At 38.4% G+C, this 25,757-nt stretch overlaps 1 protein-coding gene across 7 annotated transcripts in view; it reads left to right on the forward strand.

Annotated features, from left to right (window-relative positions):
• FREM1 (FRAS1 related extracellular matrix 1) overlaps positions 1–25,757 on the forward strand; it is a 99,488-nt gene that overhangs the window by 49,117 nt on the left and 24,614 nt on the right. The window contains exons 19-27 of one of the 7 annotated variants that reach the window (XR_006102463.1): positions 672–868; positions 2,136–2,352; positions 4,220–4,364; positions 8,498–8,639; positions 9,103–9,298; positions 9,800–10,064; positions 16,651–17,065; positions 18,332–18,546; positions 20,222–20,366. Coding sequence is in view for 6 of the 7 variants with exons in the window: in XM_042454582.1 (XP_042310516.1) it covers positions 672–868; positions 2,136–2,352; positions 4,220–4,364; positions 8,498–8,639; positions 9,103–9,298; positions 9,800–10,064; positions 16,651–17,065; positions 18,332–18,533; positions 20,222–20,366 (1,924 nt within the window). In the remaining variant the exon portion in view is untranslated. Of the gene's footprint in view, positions 1–671; positions 869–2,135; positions 2,353–4,219; positions 4,365–8,497; positions 8,640–9,102; positions 9,299–9,799; positions 10,065–13,183; positions 13,414–16,597; positions 17,066–18,331; positions 18,547–20,221; positions 20,367–25,757 lie in introns of those variants that run through there. The other 6 variants (XM_042454582.1, XM_042454583.1, XM_042454585.1 and 3 more) reach the window with 6 other exon arrangements.

Here is a 25,757-nt window from a genome sequence, read left to right on the forward strand (position 1 = left end):
CTAGCTGCCTCCATTTTTACCACCCACACTCTTTACCCAACAAATTTGTAGAGATGGGTTTACTTTTAAACTTCCTAAATGGCCCATGCTGCCATTCTCCAAGAAGGGATGATGTTGTCATTTGCTTTCATTTGCACTACCTCACCTGTTCCAGACCCATAGGAACTTTCCCCCCAATGTGGTGTTTGCTAAAAGGGCCTCAGTGTGCCTAAAAATGTGGAAGCTTGGGGCACTACTGGACATGTTGAGGAAATAAATGGAATTGGTGATTGAATCCTTCCAGTTCATAGGCTATACTTTGCTGATCCTTTGTCATCATGAATGCATATTCTATTAATTAATTTCTATCTAATGGAGCCCTGGTGGCGCAGTGGTTAAATGCCTGTACTGCAGCCATTTACTCAAAACCACAAGGTTGCGAGTTCAAGACCAGCAAAAGGGCCCAAACTCGACTCAGGCTTGCATCCTTCCGAGGAGGGAGCTAAAATGAGTACCCAGACTGTTGGGGGGCAAATTATCTTACTTGTTGTTCACCGCTATGATCTTTGGAATAGCAGTATATAAATAAAACATATTATTATTATTATTATTATTATCTTATTTTGGCTGGGAAAACAAATTATGTATTTTTCTAATGGGTCTACTTCTTCTTCTTCTCTTCAAATGTCTAGCCTCTTTCCACCTGAAAAATGTGAAGGCCCAGCATATCAACTATGTTCAGAGCAGGCACAAAAGGATTGAACCAACCACAGACCAATTCATGCTTTATGCCAATGATGGAAAACATCGTTCAATGACAACACCATTTTATGTCTTAATCAACCCAACCAATGATGAAGCCCCAGAATTCATAGCAAGGAATATTACAGTAAGGAAGGACACACAGTATCTCCAGTGTCTTGTTTGTCCAAAGACAGTATAGCTGGTTCCTAACTTTGCTTTTTCCCCTAAAAATTACTTCCAACATGTTTCATCTTATATGCTTGTGTATTTAGCCATGTCTTAGAAAACCTGTGCAGTATGCATATGTTCCAAATGTCTTATTTGCATTTCTAATCTTGTTATATCCTCTAATCCACTGGTTCATACTTCAGGTCTCTGTTTCTTTCCGAAATCCATTATATGCATTTACAGTTGTGCCCTGACTTGTCCATGCATACCTCAAATTTCCATGGCTCATCTTACTCCCAGTCTGATGCAAAGTCAACATTGACATTTGTTTGTGATCCACTGCTGGAAGAGCTAGAGAGTCTTAATCAGGAGGTCTTCAACATACCTGTTTCTTAACTGCATGGCTCAAAAAACAAAGGAACAATGCCTTTCTTGTTGAGCTGGCATCCCAATGCCTAGTTTTTCTGTCCCTCCCTCACATTGTGCCAATGACCTGTGCCTGCACACCCTAGTCAAAATGCTCAGTTGAGTCTCTGTTCTCCTCACATAGCATCTCTCACTCACTTGTTCTCTCGTTCTTTCTCTATTTGTTGGTCTGTCTGCCACTCTTTGTCTGGTCAGGATATCAGATAAGCTTGCATTTTGTTCAGCTGTGGAAACTGGTGACCTGAACAGGGTTGTTGATGACCAGGGTTCCTGGGGGTCTCTCATTCATCGGGTTGATATAAGTCAAAGTCAACCTGATGCTAGATAACAACAAAAACTGTTCATTTGGAACAAGGGCAGGCAAAGGGCTGTCAAGAGTTGCATGGGGCCACCAGTGCTGTTTTTGTGGCCCTCAAGCCCTGCAGAATCTCTCACGTCATTCTTTCTCTGTCTAGAGACAAAAATGTTGGATTGCCCCTTCCTGAAAACTACCAGGAGTCACACTTCACTTTGCACAGCTTCCCTGGACTGTTTAACATTAAATATTTTTCAATTTCCTGTTTTGTTTTGCTTTGATTTCCCCCCCCCCCCCCCATTTTTGGCTAACTTTGTACCCCCTTGTGATCCTAAGGGCAGTAAACTGACTCACAGCTATTGCCCATCTCTCCTTTAGAAAGAAGGGATCTATTGCTTTACAGTAAATTCTACTAGTATTTTATTGGAACAGATTAGATTGTTCTCCATAGGCGTGGGGAATCTCATTTCTTATAATTCAGTTCTGCAGAAGAATTGGCATTTGCTTTCCTTTGGCTATTCAGGTGAAGGAGGGACAAATTAAAGAACTGGATCCATCTGTAATAAATGCTGTTGATATGGATGTACCTCAAGATGCTCTGGTGTTTACTGTCCTTCAGTCGCCCCAACATGGGCTCCTAATTAATGGGAAGTACAGCAACAATATTGTTGGCCACAAACATAGACACCAGCATCATGAACTTCCTGTGGAGGGATTCTCTATGGAGTTTTTAAAAAATGGTAAATTTTGTTCTTTTTACTGCCCTGTTTATTATTTGAAATTATTAGCAGATGGAGGATAAGAAGAAATATTCATGTTTTTCCACTTGGTTCAAAAGCTGTCTTGTTTTGCTATCTGTAGCTGAAATAGCAGATGAAACCTGTTAGTACTAGTATCCCAATTGGAACAGACCCATTGAATTAATTGTTGAGTGGTCAATGAACACTTATGTAAATTCCATTTATCCAATTCCTCTACTTTAATGGGATTAACAATAGAATTTAGGTCTCAAAGTGTTAACACCTTGTATCTTCTTCTGGAAATAAGTCCTATTAAATTAAGTGGGTTTATTTTTTAAACTTGACATACTAAATTCAAACTAGAAATCAGTTTTAACATACCTAATAGTGCAGTTCTCAGATGTTCACAAGGCACTGACACATTGGACCACAACTTCCATCTTCCCTAAAGGGCATGTAAGATTTGAGTTGGAGGCTAGTAAATTGGGAATGTGTCAAATTGAGGGAAGCTATGTGTCTGTTCAGGGGCCTTTATTCTAACAGCTATGAAAAGTTGCTTGTTTGGATCATACAACTTCCAGAAGATTTTGTGGCCTCATTTGCACTGCACAGCCATGGCCCAATGCTATGGAAGTGTGAAATGTGTAGATTGAGCTCTGGAGCCACAAATCCTAGAATTCCATAGCCCAGTGCATGGCCGTTAAAGTGGTGTTAAATTGCATTATTTCAGCAGTGCAGATGAGCCCAGAGAATCATAGTCCAAATTGTGATTTTTTCCCCTTACACTGCTACAAAGACTGGGTTATTTAGAAAATATATTACCACAAAGGCAGGATGATAGAAAGTTTATAAAATTATGCATATTGTGAATTAAATTTATAGAGAGTACTCAACCCAGATAACGCTGTCACTCAGAGTCATTCAGTCAAATTGACAGGGAGCAAATTCAGAAGAAAATGAAGTACTTCTTTACACAGAGCAAAATGAATTTACAGATATTGTGAGGGCCACTATTGTTGATAACTTTAATGGGGGAAATTGATGAAAGGTAAGTCCATCAGTGAATCCCAATCTGACAGTGAGTCATGAGGGGTGTATACAACATCTGGATTTCAGAGTCAAATACCCCCAAACTGTGAGAAGCCTCCCTGAAACATAGCCATTTTGTTTCCCTTACCCCCATGGTCTCCCAATCCCACCCCTAAATTGGCTGAAAATTGATCCAAACTGGAGGGGACATCATAACACTTCTAGCCTGCTGGATGTACCTGGTACAGTTGCCCATGCTCATATAGACTTTATAGCTTGCCTTTCCCCCCAAACTGAGACTCAAGGCAGGTACAATGAGCAAGGACCCTTTGTTGTATGTAGCTGTTTCAGAGCATTACTCCTTTCTGCACTTCAAATACAACACTGTCATCAGACCAAATGGTCCACATTGGAGCTGCTCCCAACATTTCAGTGAATAGCATGAAGGGGGATGAAATGTGGTTAGTATTTGTTCTAAAGAGGGAAGAAAATTTAAAATTTGGACATGAACAAGAAAATGAGCAAAGAAATATTGTCCTTTGAGGGAGTGAGAAGAATGGAACATACTGCTTAGAAAGCAAAATGTAATATTTGAGCAGGATATGATAGTGGCTTATAAAAATAAAAGGTGTTCAGATGGATTAATGAACAGCAGCTGTATTCATGGCTTATCCTATGCCAGTTGAAATAAGCTGACTGTGGTTAGTACAGATACATGGGTGTCTGAGGTTGGATGGAAACTAGGACATGATGTCAATTAGAATTTTGTGGTAACAGAATAATCTTTCTCTTTCTTCTCTCCTTCTTTTGTAAATACCCCATTCACCCCACCTTCCAGGAATGCAGCTGATGTATATGCATGATGACTCTGATAGCCTAGCTGATGGTTTTTCTATCCAGCTATCAGATGGAAAACATAAAGTATCAAAAACCATTTCAGTAGAGGTCATTCCAGTTAATGATGAGAAACCAGTGCTGAGCAAGTAAGCCACATGTCTTTGTTCCAAATTGGTCGATGTGTTCTAACAAAATGATTCAGCAGCGATCAAAGCAGCAAATTAGAGATTAATAGAGCTCATCTCCTGTAAATAACCACAGTCTAATGCCAATGGTGTTCCACAAAAGCAGCCCTCAGTGAAGGACATTCAGCTATGATCAATGAGAGGAAAAGATCCAAATCTAAACCAGAGATAATGATGTATATAGAATGCAGGTCTTACATGTGCATATTAAGATATATATAGACCAATTTTATAAACCACAAATTTATTGTGTGGACCTCTTTGGGAAGATGTTACAATCATGATCTTTGCACACCCTCTGCTGGTCAGTTCACATCTTGGGTTAGGTCCCTTTCCTCTTTTATATTTTGATCTGTCATCTCCAAAAGGCAGAAGAGCATTTTGAGTGGCCAATTTAGACCAGCGATTCTTTATTTAAATAAAATGACATCAGCAACCAAAGGCAAATTTGCCAAATTCTATACTTTTTACATGTGTGCATGCATACATAACACACACACAAATGGTCTCTTTACAAAATAAATACAGCAAGTTGCAATGACCAGTTATGGAAGCCATGAAGGCAAAGAAGGAAAAATACAATGACAGAAAGAAAAGGGTTAGGATCAAAAATGTATAAACCTCTTCCAACTAAATCTCTGAATTATTTTAATTCATAATTTTGAGTGTTCAAACGAATGTTCAAGAAACTTTGAGAGAGTTTTCAAATATTAAACATGGACACTCAAGTAGCTCAGGTTCTCACCTACCTTTCTTACAAGGTTCCACCCTTAATCTTTTGTCAAGTCAAAAAAGCTTTACCTTCAAGAAAGAGCAGGAGAGAATAGGCAGCAGAGGACTCCTGTACAAAACAAGCTGCACAAGATCTTGTCTTGTTTGTAAGTGATGGACAAATTGGTGTTATCTGGCATCAAGTTGACTTATGTCTCATAATTCCATAGCATTCAGCCATGGCAGTTAAAATGGTTTCAACCTGGCTTATTTCAGCAGGGCAGATGCAGCCTAAGACTACTTACAAGTGCAGGGATAGGAACAATGCAAATATGACAGCCCTACTCCTTTGTCGGTTCAGATTTTGTAATGCTGCAGTTTCCCACATGGGCTGCAGACCTGCCAATGATCAGGCTCACCTGAATGAGATGGAATCAAGAAGCTGGAAAAAGTGTAGGATTGCAATTGTATTGTATAGGACTGAGCCCAAATTCAGTGCTAATAACAGACTGCTTCTGTGTATTATTTTAAACCCTTTATTGAAAGTTTTAGTATAATTTTATAAAACTTTATAAATTTCAAGAGAATAAAATAACATTTACAACCTGACAGCATTTCTTAACAAAACATGTAATACATATGCAAAACATGCAAAGGATGCAATATATATGCATACACTTGTGTTTCTAGCCTTCAGATTAAGATATCATTCCAAAGACTGATATGAGAACTAGGTGGATCAAGAATATCTTTGTTTCTATTAATAATATAAATAAACCAATGCGTAATAAAAGGGTAATCATGGGGTTTATTTCTTCAGTTTTGTCATTTCCATGAGAGCCAGAGGCCACAACAGCCCAAATCTAAATTGTGTAGGCCTTTCCATTTTTGAGCAAGCACCATACAAATTGTTAGGCTATCTATCTATCTATCTATCTATCTATCTATCTATCTATCTATCATCACTAGTTAATGGTTTCTTTTCTTCTATAAACAAAGGCAGTAAAACCAATGTTGGCAAAACTTTCTATTAGTTATTGTTCCCATTTACTTGAAAATCTCCAACCAAAAACTTTGAACATTTGGTCAGCACTCCACATCAGAAAGAAAGTACTTACAGCATTGCAGTTTCTCTGTCATTTTGCAGACATTTGCTTATTTACATAACTGTGTTTCAATGAGATATTATACCTCCATTTTGAAACAATATTAACATATTTTAGATGAACTGGATTTTAATGGAGATGCTTCCCATAATAAGGACCATAAATCATCTTCCCAGACCACTTTTGAATCCAATACATTACCATAAATGTTGTTATCAAGATAGAGTAGATCGTTTAAATTAATCCAGAAGATCCAGAGCTGCTTTGAAACACCAACGACTCAAATTTAATTAGTGCACAATTAATTGCAAGCTTAACATCAGGATAGAATATAATATATAAAACGTGGCGAATTTTAAACCATGAAACAAAGACATTACCTAGTTGTTTTATTTGAGCCCTGATTTGTTGTTGTCTTATAAAGTAAATAAATTGTAAATGATGTAAGTTTTTTATAATTTAAAGGAAAGTGTAGGAGAAGGAAGAATTTAAAAGAGATAAAGAAATAATAGCATCAAATAATTGTATATATGAATGATGAGTATAAATATGTTGAGAAGATAAGGGAAAGAGGTGGGGTCAACAATAATAAGAATATTATTTTAAATATGATCAGCAGAAGAAAATTAGTTAAAAACGTATCAGTGGAGGATGGACTGATGGAAGTCATGTTAATGTCTGGAAGATTGTTAAGTGTAAGAAATGAGAATTTTGTAAGGATGGATATTAATTGGAGGATGTATTGTCTTGTTGTACGTATTGTTTATTGTTTATAGTGTTTGTATTGTTTGTTTTGATAAGAATATGTTTTAAATAATAAAAGAGTAAATGATGTAAGTTTTAGGTTTCTCAGTCCCAGTACACATGGGTGGCAAAACGTTCTAGGTGGCTCCTTTTTGGCAGCATCACAAGTGCTGCGACACAGCCTTATGATGCCACTTCTGCCAAGAGGCGTCTGTACGTGGCGCCACAGCTACGCAGCTTTGGCACCTGCCATGTGGATGGACGCGCACCCCTGTGACATCACTAGGGCTGGGCGCATCTGGACGCCCAGCCCTATTGAGCCCTAATATCGCCGCAAAGTGCCCATCTGTACCGGGCCTCAGTTCTTAAATTGAGAAAATTTGTTTTAGCAAATAGTGGCATAGGAATGGTAAAAGTGGTTATAACAATGGGATCAAATGTTTTTCCGCCAGCTTTTTGATATTTGAAATACATTGTTCAAAAAAGGATTTTTTTTAAATATTTCAAGGTTTTTAGGTTTAATAGGTATGAATGGTAGCTGTCTGACCTAGATTTTAATAATCTATTTCTAGTAAAAACCAAGACTCTACATTGAAATTTTCTATTTGTCTCAACTAGCAGCATACATAGTCTGTCTTTATACAAGGAATTTCAAGTTCTCTTTCTTTTGTTTTTTGAAACGATACTTTAAAAAAAACTTTGGGACATTTATGCCTACGGGTAAAGTCCATAATTGTACTTTTGCCATGACAGTATTATATGCTGTGGAACACTTATTATTTGAACGTTGTAACTTAGGTCGAATGTTAATCATATGCACCAAAATTCTGTCCAACCAAGCTAGATCTACCTTTTCACAATTCTTCATTGTATACATAACAGTCTAATTAAAGGTTTGTGAAACAGTCATTTCCAGAGAACTTGGAATTATGCTGCCCAAGTATTTTATATTTGCTGTATTTGTTTGAATACTTATTATGCTAGAAAGGAAGTTGCTAGTGTCCATGTTCAAACATTCTATCTATATTTAATCCAAACTAAGCCTTACTGAGTTTATAGTTGCACTTACTCCCAATAAGTATAAAAATGCATGGTTTATCTGTCTCTTTTGGGTGTGAAGAAAGGAATCTGTAGAGTTTATGCCCTCTCTTTTTCAAAACTAAGCTCATGTGCACCAGTGTTAGCTTTCTGGAAAACTGATCATGTCTGTTCATTAACAGGAATCTCACACAACTAGACATGAGAAAAGAGAAATCAAGACGTCAAAATATTCCTACATTCTTCATCCTCATTCTGTTGTGTGAACTGTCCTTAATTTAAGATTTTATTCTGTAGTTCCAGAACAAAAGTCTTAGTTGCTTGTATTTAAACTCTGTGTGTGTGTGTGTGTGTGTGTGTGAGAGAGAGAGAGAGAGAGAGAGGTCCAGAAAGTGAGCAGCAGAAATGTTATTTTAGTAATTTTTTTCCTATCAGTATCTCAGTGATTATCCTTTTAAACAAATACATGAGAAGTCCTTTGTTTGTTTGTTGCAGGAAGGGTAAAATAGAGGTGAACATGGGGGAAGCCCAAATTATTTCTGGTGCTGTTCTGTCAGCGAAAGATAAAGACACCCCCAGGGAACAAATTTATTATTTATTTGAAAGAGTCCCAGAAAATGGACATCTTCAGCTCAAGGTCAGTCTTTGTATGTCAACAAAATAAAATAAAATATTGGGGAAAGGGACACCAGTGTTCTTGGTTTAGAACAGCAGTGAGTGTAATCCTTCTGTTTTCGAATGTCTCCATGGACTTGAAGCAGACTGCAGAGCCTAAGATAATTTCTATCCTGATACTCAGGAAAATCTAAGGATAGCTGCCCCATTTGCATCAGAGGAACTTCTGCCAGAAGAGCTCCTTCCAAGGCAGTTGTTTGTATGTTCTGGAGGCATCTGTCCATGCATTCTCACTATGTTCATTGGTTAGATTTCTCTGTCCTTTTTCTTATAACGTACAATAACTAAGAACAATCACTTGTAAGGTCCCATCGCTACCAAAATCATATAATGGGTTCAAAAGCTGCAGTAGAGCAAACGTGAGCAAAATCGTGTCTGGATTATAAATGGTATATTATTTGTTTAGTGACAGTTTTTCTTTCTAGGTAGGTCGTGACTGGGTGACACTTGAGAACGGGATGAATTGCACCCAGGAGAACATAGACATGAATATTGTGAGATACATACACACTGGTACAATTGGCTCAAAGGAACAAGATAGTTTCATGTTTTGTCTCTGGGATGGAAACAACCGATCCCCTCTGGTCATTTTTCCTATTACCATTAAGGATGTTGGAAAAGGTAATTCTGTTCCAGATCTTCTCATTCCTTCTGTTTGGTCTAGGGGTGCAAACCCTCATTTTGCCTTCTCGGATAGAATCTTGGCCTGCAAGATGGCCAAGATACTTTCTCTTGATGCTGAGAGCTTAGGCATTTCCAAGACTGTTTTTTTGTTTTTTGCAAACTGTATAAATTTGCTTTGAATTATGTAAACTGTGAAATTTGTGTAGCTAAACCATGATAACTACTGCCTTGTTATATGGTGTTTTAAGCATGCTGATTCATTCACTGTCATTCATTCACACAGCCCTTATATTGGTTTTGATGTCCATCCTGTTCTTCACACTGAGAAGAGGGAGATGTATATCAGTTCTTCTTGAAATATTATAAATTCCTTGTTTAAAAAGGTGCTTTAAGACAGTGGGATGTAAGCATTTGCTTGTTCTGAAAGTGGGCTGAACTCGAGTGAATATGGAAGAGATTAGATTAATAATGGAGCTTTATGTTTCCCATGTTCTGTAGGAAACATTGCAGTTTTCATGAAACCCCTCACTGTGTTGAAGGGTGACAGAGGCCTATTGATGACTGATGTCCTCCTTGCAGTTGATGGCACTGAGAAGCCAGAGGAGCTTCTCTATGTGATCACTTCCCCTCCGCAGTATGGGCAGATTGAGTATGTCAGCTATCCTGGAGTTGCCATTACAAGTTTCAGCCAGATGGATGTGGCAGGTCAGGCTGTCTGTTACGTCCACAACAGCAAGGCAGCTTCTCCCAGAGATATGTTCCGGTAAGCAGTCAAGAATTTCCCCCCCTGAAATAATCAGAACAGCCAGTGCTTACATTTTTGTTGTTAATCGCCTTTGAGTTGATCCTGACTCATAGCAACCCCGTGGATGAGATACAGTGGTACCCCGGGATACGAAATACCCAGGTTACGAAATTTCCGGGATACGAAAAAATCCCATAGGAAATAATTGTTCCGGGTTACGAATGTTTTTTCGGGTTACGAAAAAATTTTTGGTGCTTTTTTCGGCTTTTTCGCACGAAATCGCGGCTTTTCCCCATTAGCGCCTATGGCATTTCGGCTTGCGAATGCTTTTCGGGTTACGAAAGCGGCGGCGGAACGAATTAATTTCGTAACCCGAGGCACCACTGTACTATATCTTCAAGTTTCCCTATCCTCCTCTGCTCTACTTAGGCCCTGTGAATTTATTCCGTTATATCCATCTGGCATGTGGGCTTTCTCTCTTTCTACTGTCCACCACCTTTCCTAACATTATTGCCTTTTCTAATGAGTCATGCCTTCTCATGATGTGGCCAAAGTACAACAGTGCTTACATAGCAAGACACATTAATATAGGGAGCTGCAACTTGTGGATCCCCCGATTCCCATTGATTTTAGACTGCACAGCTACTGTTGAGGGATCATGCAAATTGCTGTCCAGCAACATTGGGTTGCTGCAGTTATCCACCCTTGCATAAATACCAACTGACTGTGCTTGAGCTAAGATTAGGATGAGACAAGAAGCTGAAAGATTTATGGCCATAGAGAACATTTCTGGTGTAATGTGAGTTGGTGTCCATGATGGGAATGTACAATATTAAAGGGTCTTGTGGAGAGCTTAAAAGTAATGTGTTGCAAGGAACTATGCTATATATAATCTGCTATGGGAAACTAATGAAGGCATAACAATGTTTTTTTTTCTAAAGTAATGCAATGGCTGGAAATGTTATTATTCTTTTGAATTCTGAATTATGTATATTCCTAGATTTTAGTCATTTTTTCATCATTATTCTACTCATTGCATTTACTTATTATATGGAAGGAGTGCTTTTGAGGCTATTTTGAGGGAACATTTTCAAGGTTTAGATTAAAAAAACACCCTGATCTTTAAAGGGGGTCTGGGACAGTGAGTAACAACACCTCTTTTTAGAATAAAAAAGATATTTTCCAGGTTCCAATTGTGTTTTGACATGTTGGTTGTTTTCTAAAAGCACAAATAATAAAAAAAGATCTCATTGAGCTCACTATTTCTCAACAATCATCAAAACCAAGCCTTCCTAACAATTAGATGAGGCTAGTTGGACATGGTGCACATTTCAAATGTGATGTCAATATTATTCCATTAAAATATTCTTTGAATATCAAAAGCATTTCTAGGGCAATTGTGCCCTCTCTTTTGTACTCATGTCTTGCTTTCTAAATCTTTTATGATTGTTATACACCTCTACTGAATCTACCACCAATTCTGTCCAATAAGTGTGTGCCCTGAAATGACTTTTACTCTTATGGTAATACTTTATAGTCACTTTGATCATTGGACAGTATGCAGAATCTTTCAACAGGCAAACATTTGGCCATAATGAAGCAGACAGAAATGTAGGGAAGATTAGGGAGATTTCTTCCATTGATCACAGGGTCAACTGCCACCCACCTTATGTCCTGTGAATGTATAGATGGCATCAGGGCAAGACTGTGAGACCATTCCTCACTGCTCAGACTAGTAGCTTGTCATGGCTACCCAGAGTTTTTATTTTGCAAAAGAAAGGGGAGATAAATTTCTAAGGGGAAATAAATAAATATAATATGACTATTTTTAAAAATGCTTTTAGTTTAATTTTAGCCTAGTTTTTCACTTTTTCAATACTGAGATAACTCTACTAAATATTGGAATAAAGGTTGATATACATATTCAAGTCACAAGTCTGCATCTCAAGTTCAAGTGCCAGCTCTTCCAATTTTAAAACTGCGATGAAATCTAAAATAATAAATGGGCTAAACTTAATGTTGGCCATATCTTAGAAGACCAACTGAAATCAATGGAACTTCTTGGCCACTACTAATTGAAGTTCCATTTATTTGAGTAAGTCTATGTTCTATGGAGCAGTTAGCCCAATATTGCTACAAACAATGGGATTTCGGAGTTAAAGCTGATGTGCATGCACAGGAGAACAAGCTATGTTTCATACTACAACCCATTTTGATAGGAAAGGGGGGGGAAAGACAAAAGATTGCAACATCTTTTGCAATGCCAGCACCTAATGTCAGTTCACCTTTTCAGGATATCTATCTACATTTCAAATGTAAATTCCATGCAGCTTGAGGTTGTACTCATTGAAAAAGTGACCAAGCACAAATAAATCTCTTTAAATACTATATTTCAATATTTTTCTAAGAACAAACTTGCATAATTAATTGGTTAATTGCATGATGGCCACATGGAAATTTAATTCTTAATTCATATGTTGAAAAGTTTGTGTCTTACTTCAGGTAACACATTTAAAACAGCTCTTCCCAAAAAGTAAAAAATGTTTTCTCTTTTGTTTCAAGACATATTTTCATTTAATATATTATAATGAGATATTTTAATACATTTGGAACCCCTTAAGTCATTGATTATCTGGTTAAAAAGAAGGATGGCTAATTAATAAAACAAATCTGTATCTATTGACAGTTCTGTATCAATTTGCTCTTCTCATCTGTGATTTTTCTCTTTTTAATTAGTAAACGGATACCAGCCAGATTCAGAACACACTCCATTTTCCCTTTCATTTTAACTGCTATAGTTAAATAGGTGCGTTCACATGCACGAACACAAGATATGGGTGCCATTTGATGTGCCTACATACCTGTGGTGAAACTGTTGTAACTCTGCATATAGGGAATCCAGATTATTAAGCACAAACCAGACCCATTTGGTCTGGTTGTTTTAATGAAGCAGAGATACACATGTCTGTTTTAATCACCATAAATGATGTTCCTGGCTATTAGAATTTGGCAAAGTATTGGGTTATATATTGAGATATAAATACTGTGGCAGATTATTAAAAAATAAAACACCAAGGGCTGGTGACATTTAATTAAATGGGGTTTTTAAATGATCAGATTTTTTACCGTCCGTTAAGGTACTTTATTCCATCGTAAACCTCCCAGCATTGTTTGATGCTGATGGCCTGGAAGAGGGATTTGGCAGTGCTTGTTTTGGACAGATGACTTCAAGTGATTAGCAATCTGACATCAGACGCTGGCAGCAGGATGCTAAAAGAACATGCTAATGTCCTCCATTTTGACACGGTGGATCAGTTTTGTAATGAGCTGGCACTATCTCCAATTCCATTTTTATATTTTAAATGCCACGACAGATGGTAAGTTCTGCAGCCAGCTCTATCGCCATGAACTGCAGAAAACATGAAAATCTTGGTAGTGGTGAAACCAAACCATGTGACTTGCCCTCCTCGCTAAGCTTGAGAATTATCCCCCCTCAAATTTCATCAGAGTGATGAGAATGTTGGCGGTTTCCCATTCCTGGGGGAAACATGGAGCAGAACTAAGCATGAAATAAACAGTGTGCTGGAGGATAGGCACATGGTCTTTTCTTGAAACAAACTCATTGTCTGGGAGAATCTAATAATGCACAACATTTGCATGATAATTATTAGTCTTCCTTTGACAGCACAAATAATCTATCCACATGTCCTAAACAGTTTGCTCTAGCTCTTTTACTCATGTGGTTTTGGAATGATATCTCTGTGGCCCTTTCTAAAGTAGGAGGACAATAATTTTTCAATATTGCTATTTTGTCCTGTTGGCCGCGGTAGGCCCAACTTAATATGCAGGTAGTTCCCTAGACCATCAGAATTACAAGAACCGCTAGAGCCTTATTCAGGAATACAGTAGAAGCATTAACACTGGTATATAAGTAAGGGAGTGTTCTAGATCCCCCCCCCTCACAACCAAGGAGAGTGACAGTTTAAGATGAGAGCCTTCTTTGCAATGGGAAATTATCCACATGATTAGGAGCCATGAAAAATCAGAATTCCCAATCACCTGGACAAGTTGCATGCATAAAGGATGCTGCCCTTTTCAGACTGTCACTCTCCAAATGTGGGGAGCAATAACAGAGAAGGTGGGGCTAACATGTTATCTATTTACGACAATATCCATTCTAGTGAACCTGATCAGACTTAAAATTACCAGGGGTGGGTGTCTTTTTCTAGAAAGAATTTGTCCCGCTGGCCTTTGAACAATATGGTCTGAAGTAGGAATGGGTGAGGATTCTGATTTTTAAAATATAAATTTCCTAAAGTTTCCATCCTCCCCCATGAATTCAGCAGAAAGAATGTGAGATTTTTTTTTTTGAGCCAGCATGGTATAGTGATCTGAACATTGAACTATGACATTAGAGACCAGGATTCAAATCCCAGCTCAGGCATGTAAATACACTAGGTGACCTTGGGCAAGTAACATTCTCTCAGCTTCAGAGGATAGCAATGGCAAAACCTCTCTGTAGAAACCTGCCAAAAAAGCCCCATGATAGATTTGCCTTAGGGTCGCCATAAATTGGAAACGACTTGAAGGCACACAACAACAGGGTTTGTCTTAACATTGCCACAAGTAAAAAATGACTTGAAGGCATGCACCAAGAAAAATGTGGACCTCAGACAAATTATGCTTACAATCAAGGAATGGCCCTTCAAATGTGTGGTGGTCGTGAGCAAAATAAAATATTTTGTCATCTTAATGGCAGCTTCCTTCTGCATCCCTCAGAAGGTTGTTTGATATCCTCTGGAGTTCTTTCATGCCTGCTGAAGATCTGACATAACTAAACTGTTGACAGGACATCAGTTTTACCATTGGCACAAATGTTAGGTCAGTACAGACAGCTGCTGCCATGTTCCCAGATGGGAATAGTGTCCTTCACTAAATATATTGCTTGCTCCTATAAACTATGTGGCCGGCTTGCTCTCGTTCCCATCTGTTTGATGGCATGATGCATACATATAAGTTAGTCAGACTCATCAGATCAAGTGGAAGCTCTTGGTTTTGGGGGGACAGTATCAGCAGTTTCTCTGGCCAGGAGGTCACATATTCTCCCAATGGATGTAATTAAGCATCAGGCACACGGTCCTGCTGGTATAAAAATGTTTCTGACTTCAGGAGCAGAAGGTCTGACCTTCAGCTCTAGGGCTAAGGTGAAATGAGTGTTGTGAATATTTACTGTATTAATCTGAACAAAATGTCTGCAATTCTGAGTAGACCCAAAAGACCCAAAGGCTTAGGAATTCATTCTGTTTCAGGGGAATTCAGTAGGGCTTTCAAAGACCTCTGCCTATGACCTTAAAGGCTTGCTGCCTCCGCAAATTGTACTGGGTTGGATGGTCCATTATCGGTGTCAGTATACAAAAGCATGGTTCTTTGGGAAACTGATTGGCTGACACCTGTAGTCTTAAAATTAACATTTCTAGTAGAGCATTTGAAATTGTGCACAGTAGAAGCAAAATACAGTCTTCAGTAAGGTTATTATTGTTGAGAAAGAGGAGCATGACTCATGTATCTGAACAATAAATTCCTAAGGCAAATTTCTGATCATTAAGATTGGACATATGGAACACATTTTGCCAGTCTAGAAACAGCTTTGCTAACTGCAAGTTAGTTCCCAAACATTCTTTGAGGGTTTAACTTAAGGCCAGGATGTGTCAAGGATCATCTATTTCATACAAATCTTCCTTAGTTTTCGCATTTTCATCCAAATATACCTTTGTGGGTCTCTGCGCAGCATGTGGTGAATATGGTAGTGGGTTTGGCTCAAGACCTATCCTCTCATAATTGCTCCTCAGGGAATCACCACATAAAACCTTGTTAAAAGTCACTCTGACTTGTGAGGATGCTTAGTTTGGTTAGAGATGCTGTATACTTACATAGCAATATATAAATGCGATGAATGGATAATTTAATAAATGCTCCTTCCATTTGGGCAACTGAAAAGAAACAGAATACTGAAAAATGGGTGTAAAAGTATGTACACATCCTTTTAACCGCCATCATAATTTGTAGTCATTTTAGAGTTGGTTTGGTCATAAATCTTTCAAACACTGTCTGCATTCGCAGACTATTAGGACTGGCACATAAGAAAAGTCAGAAAATGTTCCTGTAGTATGGTTATAACCATCTGAGACCACTTTAACAGTCACAACCCCATCCTACAGAATTCTGGGATTTATAGTTTGATCTTCTCTCAAAAGGAAAACAGTAGTGTACCTAGGATAAAATGGAGCAGATGGTGCAGCTGGGGAATGCAGCACAGCCTAGATAAAGGTGCTATAATTCTGGGGAGCAGACCTGAGTTCTCCATTGCAAAATTCTAAGTAGATCGCCAAACACAAATTCCAATATCATACAGGATAGAGCCATGACAGTTGATCAGGCTGTTTTAACTATATACTGTAGTGTAGACACAACTGAGACTGGGATCTAAAAATGTATTTCAAGGTGACTAAGAGGGAAGCCCTTTAGTAAAGGTGTCTTATATTTCATTTCAGTAGATGGTGAAACGAGAACACATGCTGAAGACTGCCTTGCCTCTTTTTGCCAGATTCATCATCAGCAATGGACTAAGAACTAAACATGGAGAGTTTGAGATCATATTGGAGACAGTGGACCAAGCCTTACCCACCGTGACCAAGAACAAGGGGTTAAGATTATTGGAAGGTGGCATGGCATTCCTTTCTCCAGATGTTCTGCAGCTTTCAGATCCAGACACAGCTCCACAAAACCTTTCCTTTCTCCTAGCTCAGCTCCCACAATATGGTCAGCTCTACAAAAGAGATTCTGGACTGTGGCAGCAGAGCTTCAGCCAACAAGATGTGGACACTCTGAATGTTGTTTATAGGCATGGAGGCGGGGATTCTCAGATTGACAAATTTACCTTTGTTGCGACAGATGGAGTGAATCAAGGCTTCATTGTAAATAGCAAGGTTCAAGTAGAACCCTTGGCATTCATCATTCAGGCAAGTTCCACACACAAATGCAATACGTACACACACATGAGTGTGGTTGTATGCTCAGCTTCCATCTGCATGCACAGATACGTACTTTTGGCAAGTACTGGAAAGTTTCCCAAGGCTGTTTCAAGTACCTTGGCTACAAAGGTCTAGATTTAATTGTTAGTCTCAACTACTATATACTCATTGAATCAGTGGAACTTTATAACTGTTGACTTTCCAATTTTTAATTGATTCAGCGTAGAGTAGATTCAGCCTACTCTGAGATTAATTCTTGGATTCATGGCCAAATTCCCAGAGTGCAGCAGACCATCTGTTCTGTGGTTTTGTTTACTTGGGTGCTGCCCCCATTCCAAGGGAAATTCTAATGTAGATGTTTCAAGTTTTATACAGCAGTTTGGTGGGGGGGGGTTATTTGGTCCTTTTTGTAAACTATCTTTGCTGCAAGTAGAGCTGAAGGTTGAAACATATGTTCTAAATATATATTTTTTTAATGGAAACTCTGTGTGTCCTGTGTTCCGTTAGCTTTTCAGTGTTTATATTTCTTCCTTTCTCTCCTTTTAATTTGTATCCTAAGATTCTGACCAAAAAAGGCAGTTACTGGTAATAAAATACACAATACAAATGCTCTCTTATTTCAGACAGAACATAAAAACAAATAAGTTAAAATACAATTAAAAATATAAAAAAGAAAGACATATATCCAGAACTCAACAAGTAAGACTTGCCCTTAACCCAAATAATGAGGAATTCTTAAGCTACTTTTTTTGCAAACCCAAATATGTATTTGTGGTATGGAAGGACCTTAATAAATCTGAGGCCTGCTACAGACTGCAAAAATAAAGCTGCTTCAGGTCTCTTTGGAGGTATGCAGTTTAAATGATGCATGGGTCCTAAGAGTTTGGAGGTCGCACCAAAGCCACTCTCCATTCCTAAGGACTGGAGTGCAGCTTTGGTGCAGCTTCTGGACTCTTAGGATGCATGCAACATTTAAACAGCATACCTCCAAAGAGACCCGAAGCAGCTTTATTTTGGCAGTCTGTAACAGGCCTATGGATCATTTTCTCACTTGCAGTTGCATACACATTAGATGTGGACCACACACCCCACACCCTCCTAGAGACTCCCCTGCTGGGAAGTGACTTGTGCATACAGGCCTCAAAGTATTCTGGAACCCTGATAGGGAAGACATCTAAAATGTGTGGGAAATGAAGCTATGTGTTTTTTCCCTAGACTTTGACATGTAATATCAATATTTAATATTTGTTTCAGGTGGAGAGCCCAGCAAAACCAGCGCCAAAAATTGTCCACCTTCGTTGTGCTTCAGATGTGGAACTGCTGAAAAATGGCAACTATGGTATTTATATTACTGTCCGGTCACTGAAAGCCACAGATTGTGACACAGATGATGGCCAAATCATATTTAGGATTTTGCGAGGACCTCAGTATGGCTACTTACAAAATATAACAACAGGTATCTTTTCAAGGTAGCTTATATTGGACAGCAATACAATTTGGATTTGTACCTTAACTAAGAATTAGAAATTGTGCACTTAAGTATGCCAAACATGAACAATTCCTTTGGACAAAATTGTCAGGAGAGGGTAATGCTAGTCAAGAAAACAAAATGAAATATATTTAGAGCTCTGCAGGAAAATGTAGAACCTGTGTCTGAATCAGATACTGCTGTAGTTCCTTTCATGGCTGAATTATTATATAATTCTGTTTCGTTGCATAAGGTCAGAGTAGGCATATTACATTATTACAGTTGGTCAATAAATAGCAAAAATTACCAGTTAACTCGTGAATATGCAAGCATATTCAATCTAATTTTTACAGAATTCATAGCATGGTGGCAGATGTGAAACTGTGATGGTATACCATTTGTGGGAGAGAGGGGTAGGGAGGAAGGGCTATGAAATTGTAGAATGCAAAGATTGATGGAGGAGCAGAGAAAGTACTTTTTAGAAATAGATTATCCCCAACCACTTTTCCTTCTGCCCTGCCTACGTTGCTATTCTAAAAGGGAGGAGGGGCTGATACAGACCCTGGCATTTCCCATTCAATATGGAAGTTCCCAGGCTTGATCCCTGCCATCATCAGACAGGCATGAGGAAGTCCAAATTGGAATCCTTGGCTGCACACCTATGAAACCTGAAATCTATGTAGACCAGCCTCTCCCCTAAACTAGTGCCCACCAGATTGTTGGGCTACAAATCTATAACCCCAGCAAGCACATCCACTGGGATGGTGGTTACTGTAATCAGTACAGCTAAAGGACACTGACTTGAAGAACTGTGATGTGCACAACATTAGATGGACCATTGGTTTCTGGTGTTCCTGTGCAAATAAACCTGTTTTGCTTTAATAGGCATTAAGGGTGGGTTCTACATTAGTATTCTCAAACTTCTCTCTTATCAGCATGCAAGAGAGACCATTAGAAATATCATTGGCAAACAAGACCACTAGCAAGGTAGTTCCTTTGAAGGCAGCCTGTAAGTGCAGCTTTCTATTTCAGGAAACCTTTTCAGTCACTCCAGGCATCTGCACTGTAGAAACAATCTAGTTTGACACCACTTTAACTTCCATGGCTCAATGCTATGGAATTCTGGAATTTTGTTTGTTGTGGCACCAGAACTCAAATAGAGAAGACTAAATGTCTCACAAAACTATGAATCCCAGAATTCCATAGCATTTAGCTGTAGCAATTAAAGTGGGTCAAACTGGATTATTTCTGCATTGCAGATGCAGCCTTTAGAAGGTTTTTGGGGCTTCTGTGGATTGTGGAGTCCCAGGTATGTGTCTAATGTTCCAACTGTACACAATTTTTTAAGGTGTTGTGGGAGAGAATAGTAATGCTTAAACAGGTTGCAGGTAAAGTAGTTGAAGATATAAGCAGTGCTGCAGACCACTTTTTTTCTTCCCATCTGTGGCTGGATGTCATCTCCATGTGATGAGAGTCATCTCCTGTACACAGAAGCTCCAATATCAGCATAGTATAGTAAGTTTTATTTGTTTCTCAGGAACAGTGCAGCTGTATTGTATTGCTACAGTAGTTTCTCTATTGATCAACCAGTAGAATGTTGCTATCATTACAAACTGTATAGAGAACTACAACTTTTTTAAAAGGATATATTTTTTGCGTCTCCCATGTTTTCTCAGGTGGATTTATTCAAGAACAATTCAGCCAGAAGGATTTAAATAGCAAGACCATACTGTATGTTATTGACCCTTATGAGGAAAGGAATTCAGATAGCCTGGAGATTCAAGTTACTGATCCTGAAGGAAACTCTGCTGACCCTGAGAGGTAATATATGAGCTTCCTTTTAAAGAAACACTGTGATTCCTTGTTTTCATCTTCTGTTTGCTTTCTTCCTTAAGCGGAGATCCATTGCACACAATGTGATCCATTCATTGCAGAGATGATGCAATGGATGGATCACAGTTAAAAAGAAAAATAATTGTAGCCCCATTAAAAGTAAGAAACCTTGTGTTTCTGGACAGTAGTTGCTGAGTTGATTCAAAACAAATGAATGTTTGATAGCTTTCAAAGGCCTTTGCACACATTATTGTAGTTAAGTGCCATCAAGCTGACTTCACCTTATGGTGACCCTATGAATGAGAGCCCTCCAAATCACTGTCATCAAGAGCCCTGCTCAGGTCTTGCAGATGCTTGCCTGTGGCTTCCTTGATCAAGTCCATCCATCAGTAATGAGGTCTTCCTCTTTTCCTACTGCCTTCTACCTTGCTAAGCATTGTTATCTTTTCTAGTGAGTCGTGTCTTTTTATGATATGTCCAAAGTATGACAGTCTCAGTTTAGGCATCTTGGCTTCTAGGGAGAGTTCAGGCTTGATTTGTTCTAGAATCCACTTATTTGTCTTTTTAGCAGTCCACAGTATTTGCAAAACTCTTCTCTAGCACTGCATTTCAAATGAATCCATTTTCTTCCTGTCCGTTTTCTTTACTCTCCAGTTTTCACAAACATACAAAAAAATAGAAAATACAATGACATGGACAATCCTAACTTTAGCATTCAGTATTAAATGCATATTTGTACACTTCAGGATCTTGTCTAGTTCCTTTATAGCTTCCCTTGGAAATCCTAGTTTTCTTCTGATTACTTGACTGAAGTCTCCATTCTGATCATTGACTGAGCCAAGATATGGAAAATCTTGAACTATTTCAGTGTCTTTATTGTCTGTCTGTCTGTCTTTCTGTCTGTCTGTCTCTCTCTCTCTCTTTCTAAACCTCTGGTCATTATTTTTGGTTTTTTTTTAATGTTCAACTCCCTTTCACTTTTTCCCTCAACTTTCTTCAGTAGTTGTGCCAGTATTTTCTACTAATACAATGGTGTTATCTGCATATCTTAAATAGTTGATGGTCCTTTCTCCAGTTTTCATGCCTCCTTCCTCCAGGTCTAATTATGTTTTATGTATGATATTTTCAGCGTACAAGTTAAATTTGTATCCCGCCCAATCAGCGAGGAATCTGGGCGGCTAACAACAATGGAAGTAACAATAAAAATACAATAAGAAACAAACTAATAACTTCCTAGCCCCCCAGCGATATAAAGCAGACAATAACAATAAGCAATATCACTACAGTGGCAATCAATAGGGTTTCTATGACCAAATGAGCATTCAAACTGACTCCAGAATCAGTCCAGTTTTCAAACCACTACACCATAGTGACTCCCATTGCACACATGATACCATTGTAATTTTCCAAATCTTGGAAAAAATTATTCTTATGGACTACTGCTCTCAAAATTCCCATGTCAGTTAGCATGGCTAGCCAAATTTTGTATTGTGAGCCATAGCTACAGAGATATTTCCCAATGCTTTGGAGGTCCCTGCAGATCCCTACTGTAGAGCAACCTGCCAGAGAAAGAGACCTGAGTGTATTTCTACACACGCACACACACACCCGTCTTTCTCTACAGCAAGAGAGAAATTTCCTCAGTGTTTCTCTGTTTTTAGAAGAAAATCTTTTGGTTCAAGAAAAACTATTGGCTTTAATTATTTAGTTTCTCTAAAACTTAAAATCTTGCTATTTCAGAATGAGGGATAAAAGCAAGAGATAATTATTTAACATCTCTATGCTCAGCTCTGAAAGATGTTTTCATTTTTGGATCATATGTGGAACATTTGCTGCAATGACAGGAAGCTGTAGGTTCAGAAGAGCCAGCGTAATGTCCTCCAGTTATGTTGGCAACATCTTCCAGAATCCTTTGTCCAATGTTGATGGCTGAGGGGTGACAGAAGCAGTGGACCAGCACATTTAGAAGACACCAGGTCTGGGAAGGAGTCCCTTGAACATACATTGTCAGTCTTTCTCTAATCATGCAAACATTGTGAGTAACAACGAGGATTTCAGCATCAGAAGATTTTTTCCCCCAGACAGATTTTAGTTGTAGCACTTTATGTATTTACATTTGGAAAATAGCCTACAATTAAATATCTACTTCTTTGCATAAAGATGCACTGGATTGTGACTTCAAATGAATCAAACTCATTTTCATAGTATATACTGTACATCCATTTAAACATACCAAGACTATGACCCTAGAAACATTTACATGGGAGTAAGTGAATTCAGTGTGGTTTATGTCTTATGTAGGACTTGGCCTTTTTATTCTCTTTTCCTATTAAGATTTGACTCTTCTGCAGTGTTGTGATTCTGGTTCAGAGACTTTGGAGGACATGCACTTTTTCTGTTGTCCAATATGATGGAAATAATATTGCTAATGGCACTGAATAATTGCGTCCCTGTGAAAGGAGAGTAAGTTTTACTCTAAATTAGACATTGAGGCAAATTCCACTGCTTAGTAGTGCATTGAAAAGTTGCACTGAGATGCATCTTTTAGCAGCTAGAGGTCGCTCTAGATCTGAGTTGGTAACAAGTATATAGAATAATTTTCTATACACATGTTTTAGAATTTCAAGCAGTAAGAATGTAATTGAGATTTGGAAAGATCCCTTTAAATTATGACTTTTACTCCTTCTAATGGTAATTCAGTAAGGGCCATCTGTAAATGTTTAGGGAGTCACAAAGAGGATAGCACTGCAAACCCAAGTACAGGGGTACCCCGGGTTACGAAATTAATTCGTTCCGCCGCCGCTTTCGTAACCCGAAAATCTTCGTAAGGCGAAAAAGCCATAGGCGCTAATGGGGAAAAGCCGCGATTTCGTGCGAAATAGCGCCGAAAAGCACCAAAAAAATTTTTCGTAACCCGAAATAACCTTCGTAACCCGGAACAGTTTTTTTAAATGGATTTTTTTCGTAACCCGGAAATTTCGTAAGGCAGCGCATTCGTATCCCGGGGTACCACTGTACAGCACAAAGTTACTTAAGTGGGTGTAGGAACAGTATTTGTTGGTCTTGATGCATCCTGAGTTGTGTTACATCTTCGTTAGTGGATCACTGGTTTGTTTCAATGTCCCCGTTTTCACTCTTCAAAATGCAGCATCTGTGTTGACTAAAAGAGGCATACTTTTAACATTTGTATCCTGAAAGAGGAATTGCTGCTAAACATCATTCTAGGTATGTTTTTTCTTTTTGCTTAAGAGCATGGAAAAGTTACTTTTTTGATTACAACCCAGAGTCTGGAGATTCTGGAAACTGTAGTCCAAAATAAAACCTTTTAAGCTGCTGGTTGTTGCTATAAGCTCTTGGAATGACAGGGCAGTGTTCAGTAAATACTGTTTCCAACACTAACATTTGTTTGTTTATGGGATTTATATCCCACCTTTCTCCTAAAATGGGATTAAAGGCATTTTATTCTAATTGCCATGTGTTATATATCTATGCTGTGGTAACCAAAAATAAATTTGGGGAATATTTGTGAAGAAAGGCTCATTTAATAAAATTAAATACTTCATTTTTGACATCCTGTATTAAAAAAAGCAAATAGACATCTAATAATAATTATAAAAATAGGGGGAAATTCTGGTTTATGTGTGTGGCTGGGTTTTTTCTTTTTTTCACTATTCTTTCTTGGCGTATTAGTATTTGAAATAATATGAGAAGGCATAAATCTATAGGGTGCTGAAGTGGAAATTAATAGTAGTAGTTGTAATTATAATAATAATAATAATAAACTACTTTTACTACTACTGGTAGAATTCAAAAAGGTAGCTATGTTAGTCTGTAGAATCAGTATGTAGAGAGATCTTGCAGTACCTTTGAGACTAACTGATAGAAGTTGGCAGCATGTCCTTTCATAGACTTAAGTCTACGAAAGGTCATGCTGCCAACTTCTTTCTTTTAGTTAGTCTCAAAGATGCTATAAGATCTCCACATACTATTACCACTGCTGCTGCTGAGAGAAGGATTAAATAAACAGAGTAAGTGCTGCAGTGTCTTGTGCTGATAGAACTGCAGTTGACAGTTTAACCCAGTCACACGTTAAACCTGAAACCACAGTAACAGGAAACTTGCTTCTGTTGAGCCTTTGTGGTTAGCTGTTTGTGTGCTGAAAACAAGAGTGACTTGAAGAAGCTTAGATATGATGCTAAAACTGTATTCCCAAATAGGTAATGAATATTACGAAGTTGATTGGCTTATGAAGTTTAGGGGAGATTCTACAAAGTGTGTGTTTGAAACTATATATGCATGCTTGTCACTGCATGGAGGTGTGGTTGTTTATCATAAAGCTCTACCTATGTGCATGTACAATAAAACTGGGTTTAGGTTGATCCTCCATGTCACATCTTCAACCACCAAGCAAAGAGCCCTGTGAAAAGGGTCCTGAGCAAGGGTCCCACTTCAGTATAACTTTAATCAAATTGAACCAGAGGGATAAAGTGAATGGGTCTAAGACCTCAGTCATATATTCAGGACTTGGAAACGTTTTTGGACTATAGCTGCCAGAATCACCTAGCCAATAAGAAATCCTGGAAGTTGTCCTAAAGTGCATTCTTTACAAGCTCTGTGTCTCTCATTATCTGCTTTGGTTTTGAGCACATGGATGGAACCTGTGGAAGGATGTTACTTCAGTTCCATGGTTGAGCACTAGATGTTGCTGTTTTCAGCCTTAAATAACAGCAGCTAATTTTTCAAAAAGGCACAGTAATTTTACACTGAATGGCTGGAAATGTTATAGCCATTCCAAATGTGGGATGGAGGTGTTATTTATGCCTTACATTTATGCCACAGAAGATGCAGCCAAAGAGCTTTATAATCAGTGGAGTGCCATAGCCCTTAGGTAGCCAAAATGTTTACAGCAGCTCAGCCAGTAGTAGTACTGTATGTACCTAACACTAGGACACTTTTGGCAATGGTACCCATTTCCTGGATCAGTAGGGGGAAGGCAAAAACACCACTTTGGGGCTTTTGTGGGTTGATGCTGTGAACTTGCATGACAGTAGTACCACAGACCTGTAACACATTTGCCCAAAGGACTGGCTAAAACTTTCACAGATTCTATCAGATGTGGATTTTTCCATAGTTAAATCTGTAAAGAATAGAAATGTAGGAGGAACCACCTGCCATCCAGAGGCAGCATGGGAAAAAGAAACCCTGGTTGTGGCTGCTGCGTAAGGAGATGAAATAAAATGGTTGCTTTTTTTTTACTTTTGTAGACTTTTCTGGAAGGATCAGAAACATTTTCTTATTAGGTCCAAAATTTTAAACAGTTTTTATTATCCACAATTGTGTAGGCTGAAGCTAAACAGAAGACTGTTTTTGTTTTATCTT

The sequence above is a fragment of the Sceloporus undulatus genome, chromosome 2 (assembly GCF_019175285.1).
Source record: "Sceloporus undulatus isolate JIND9_A2432 ecotype Alabama chromosome 2, SceUnd_v1.1, whole genome shotgun sequence".
In the NCBI taxonomy this organism is placed as follows: domain Eukaryota; kingdom Metazoa; phylum Chordata; class Lepidosauria; order Squamata; family Phrynosomatidae; genus Sceloporus; species Sceloporus undulatus.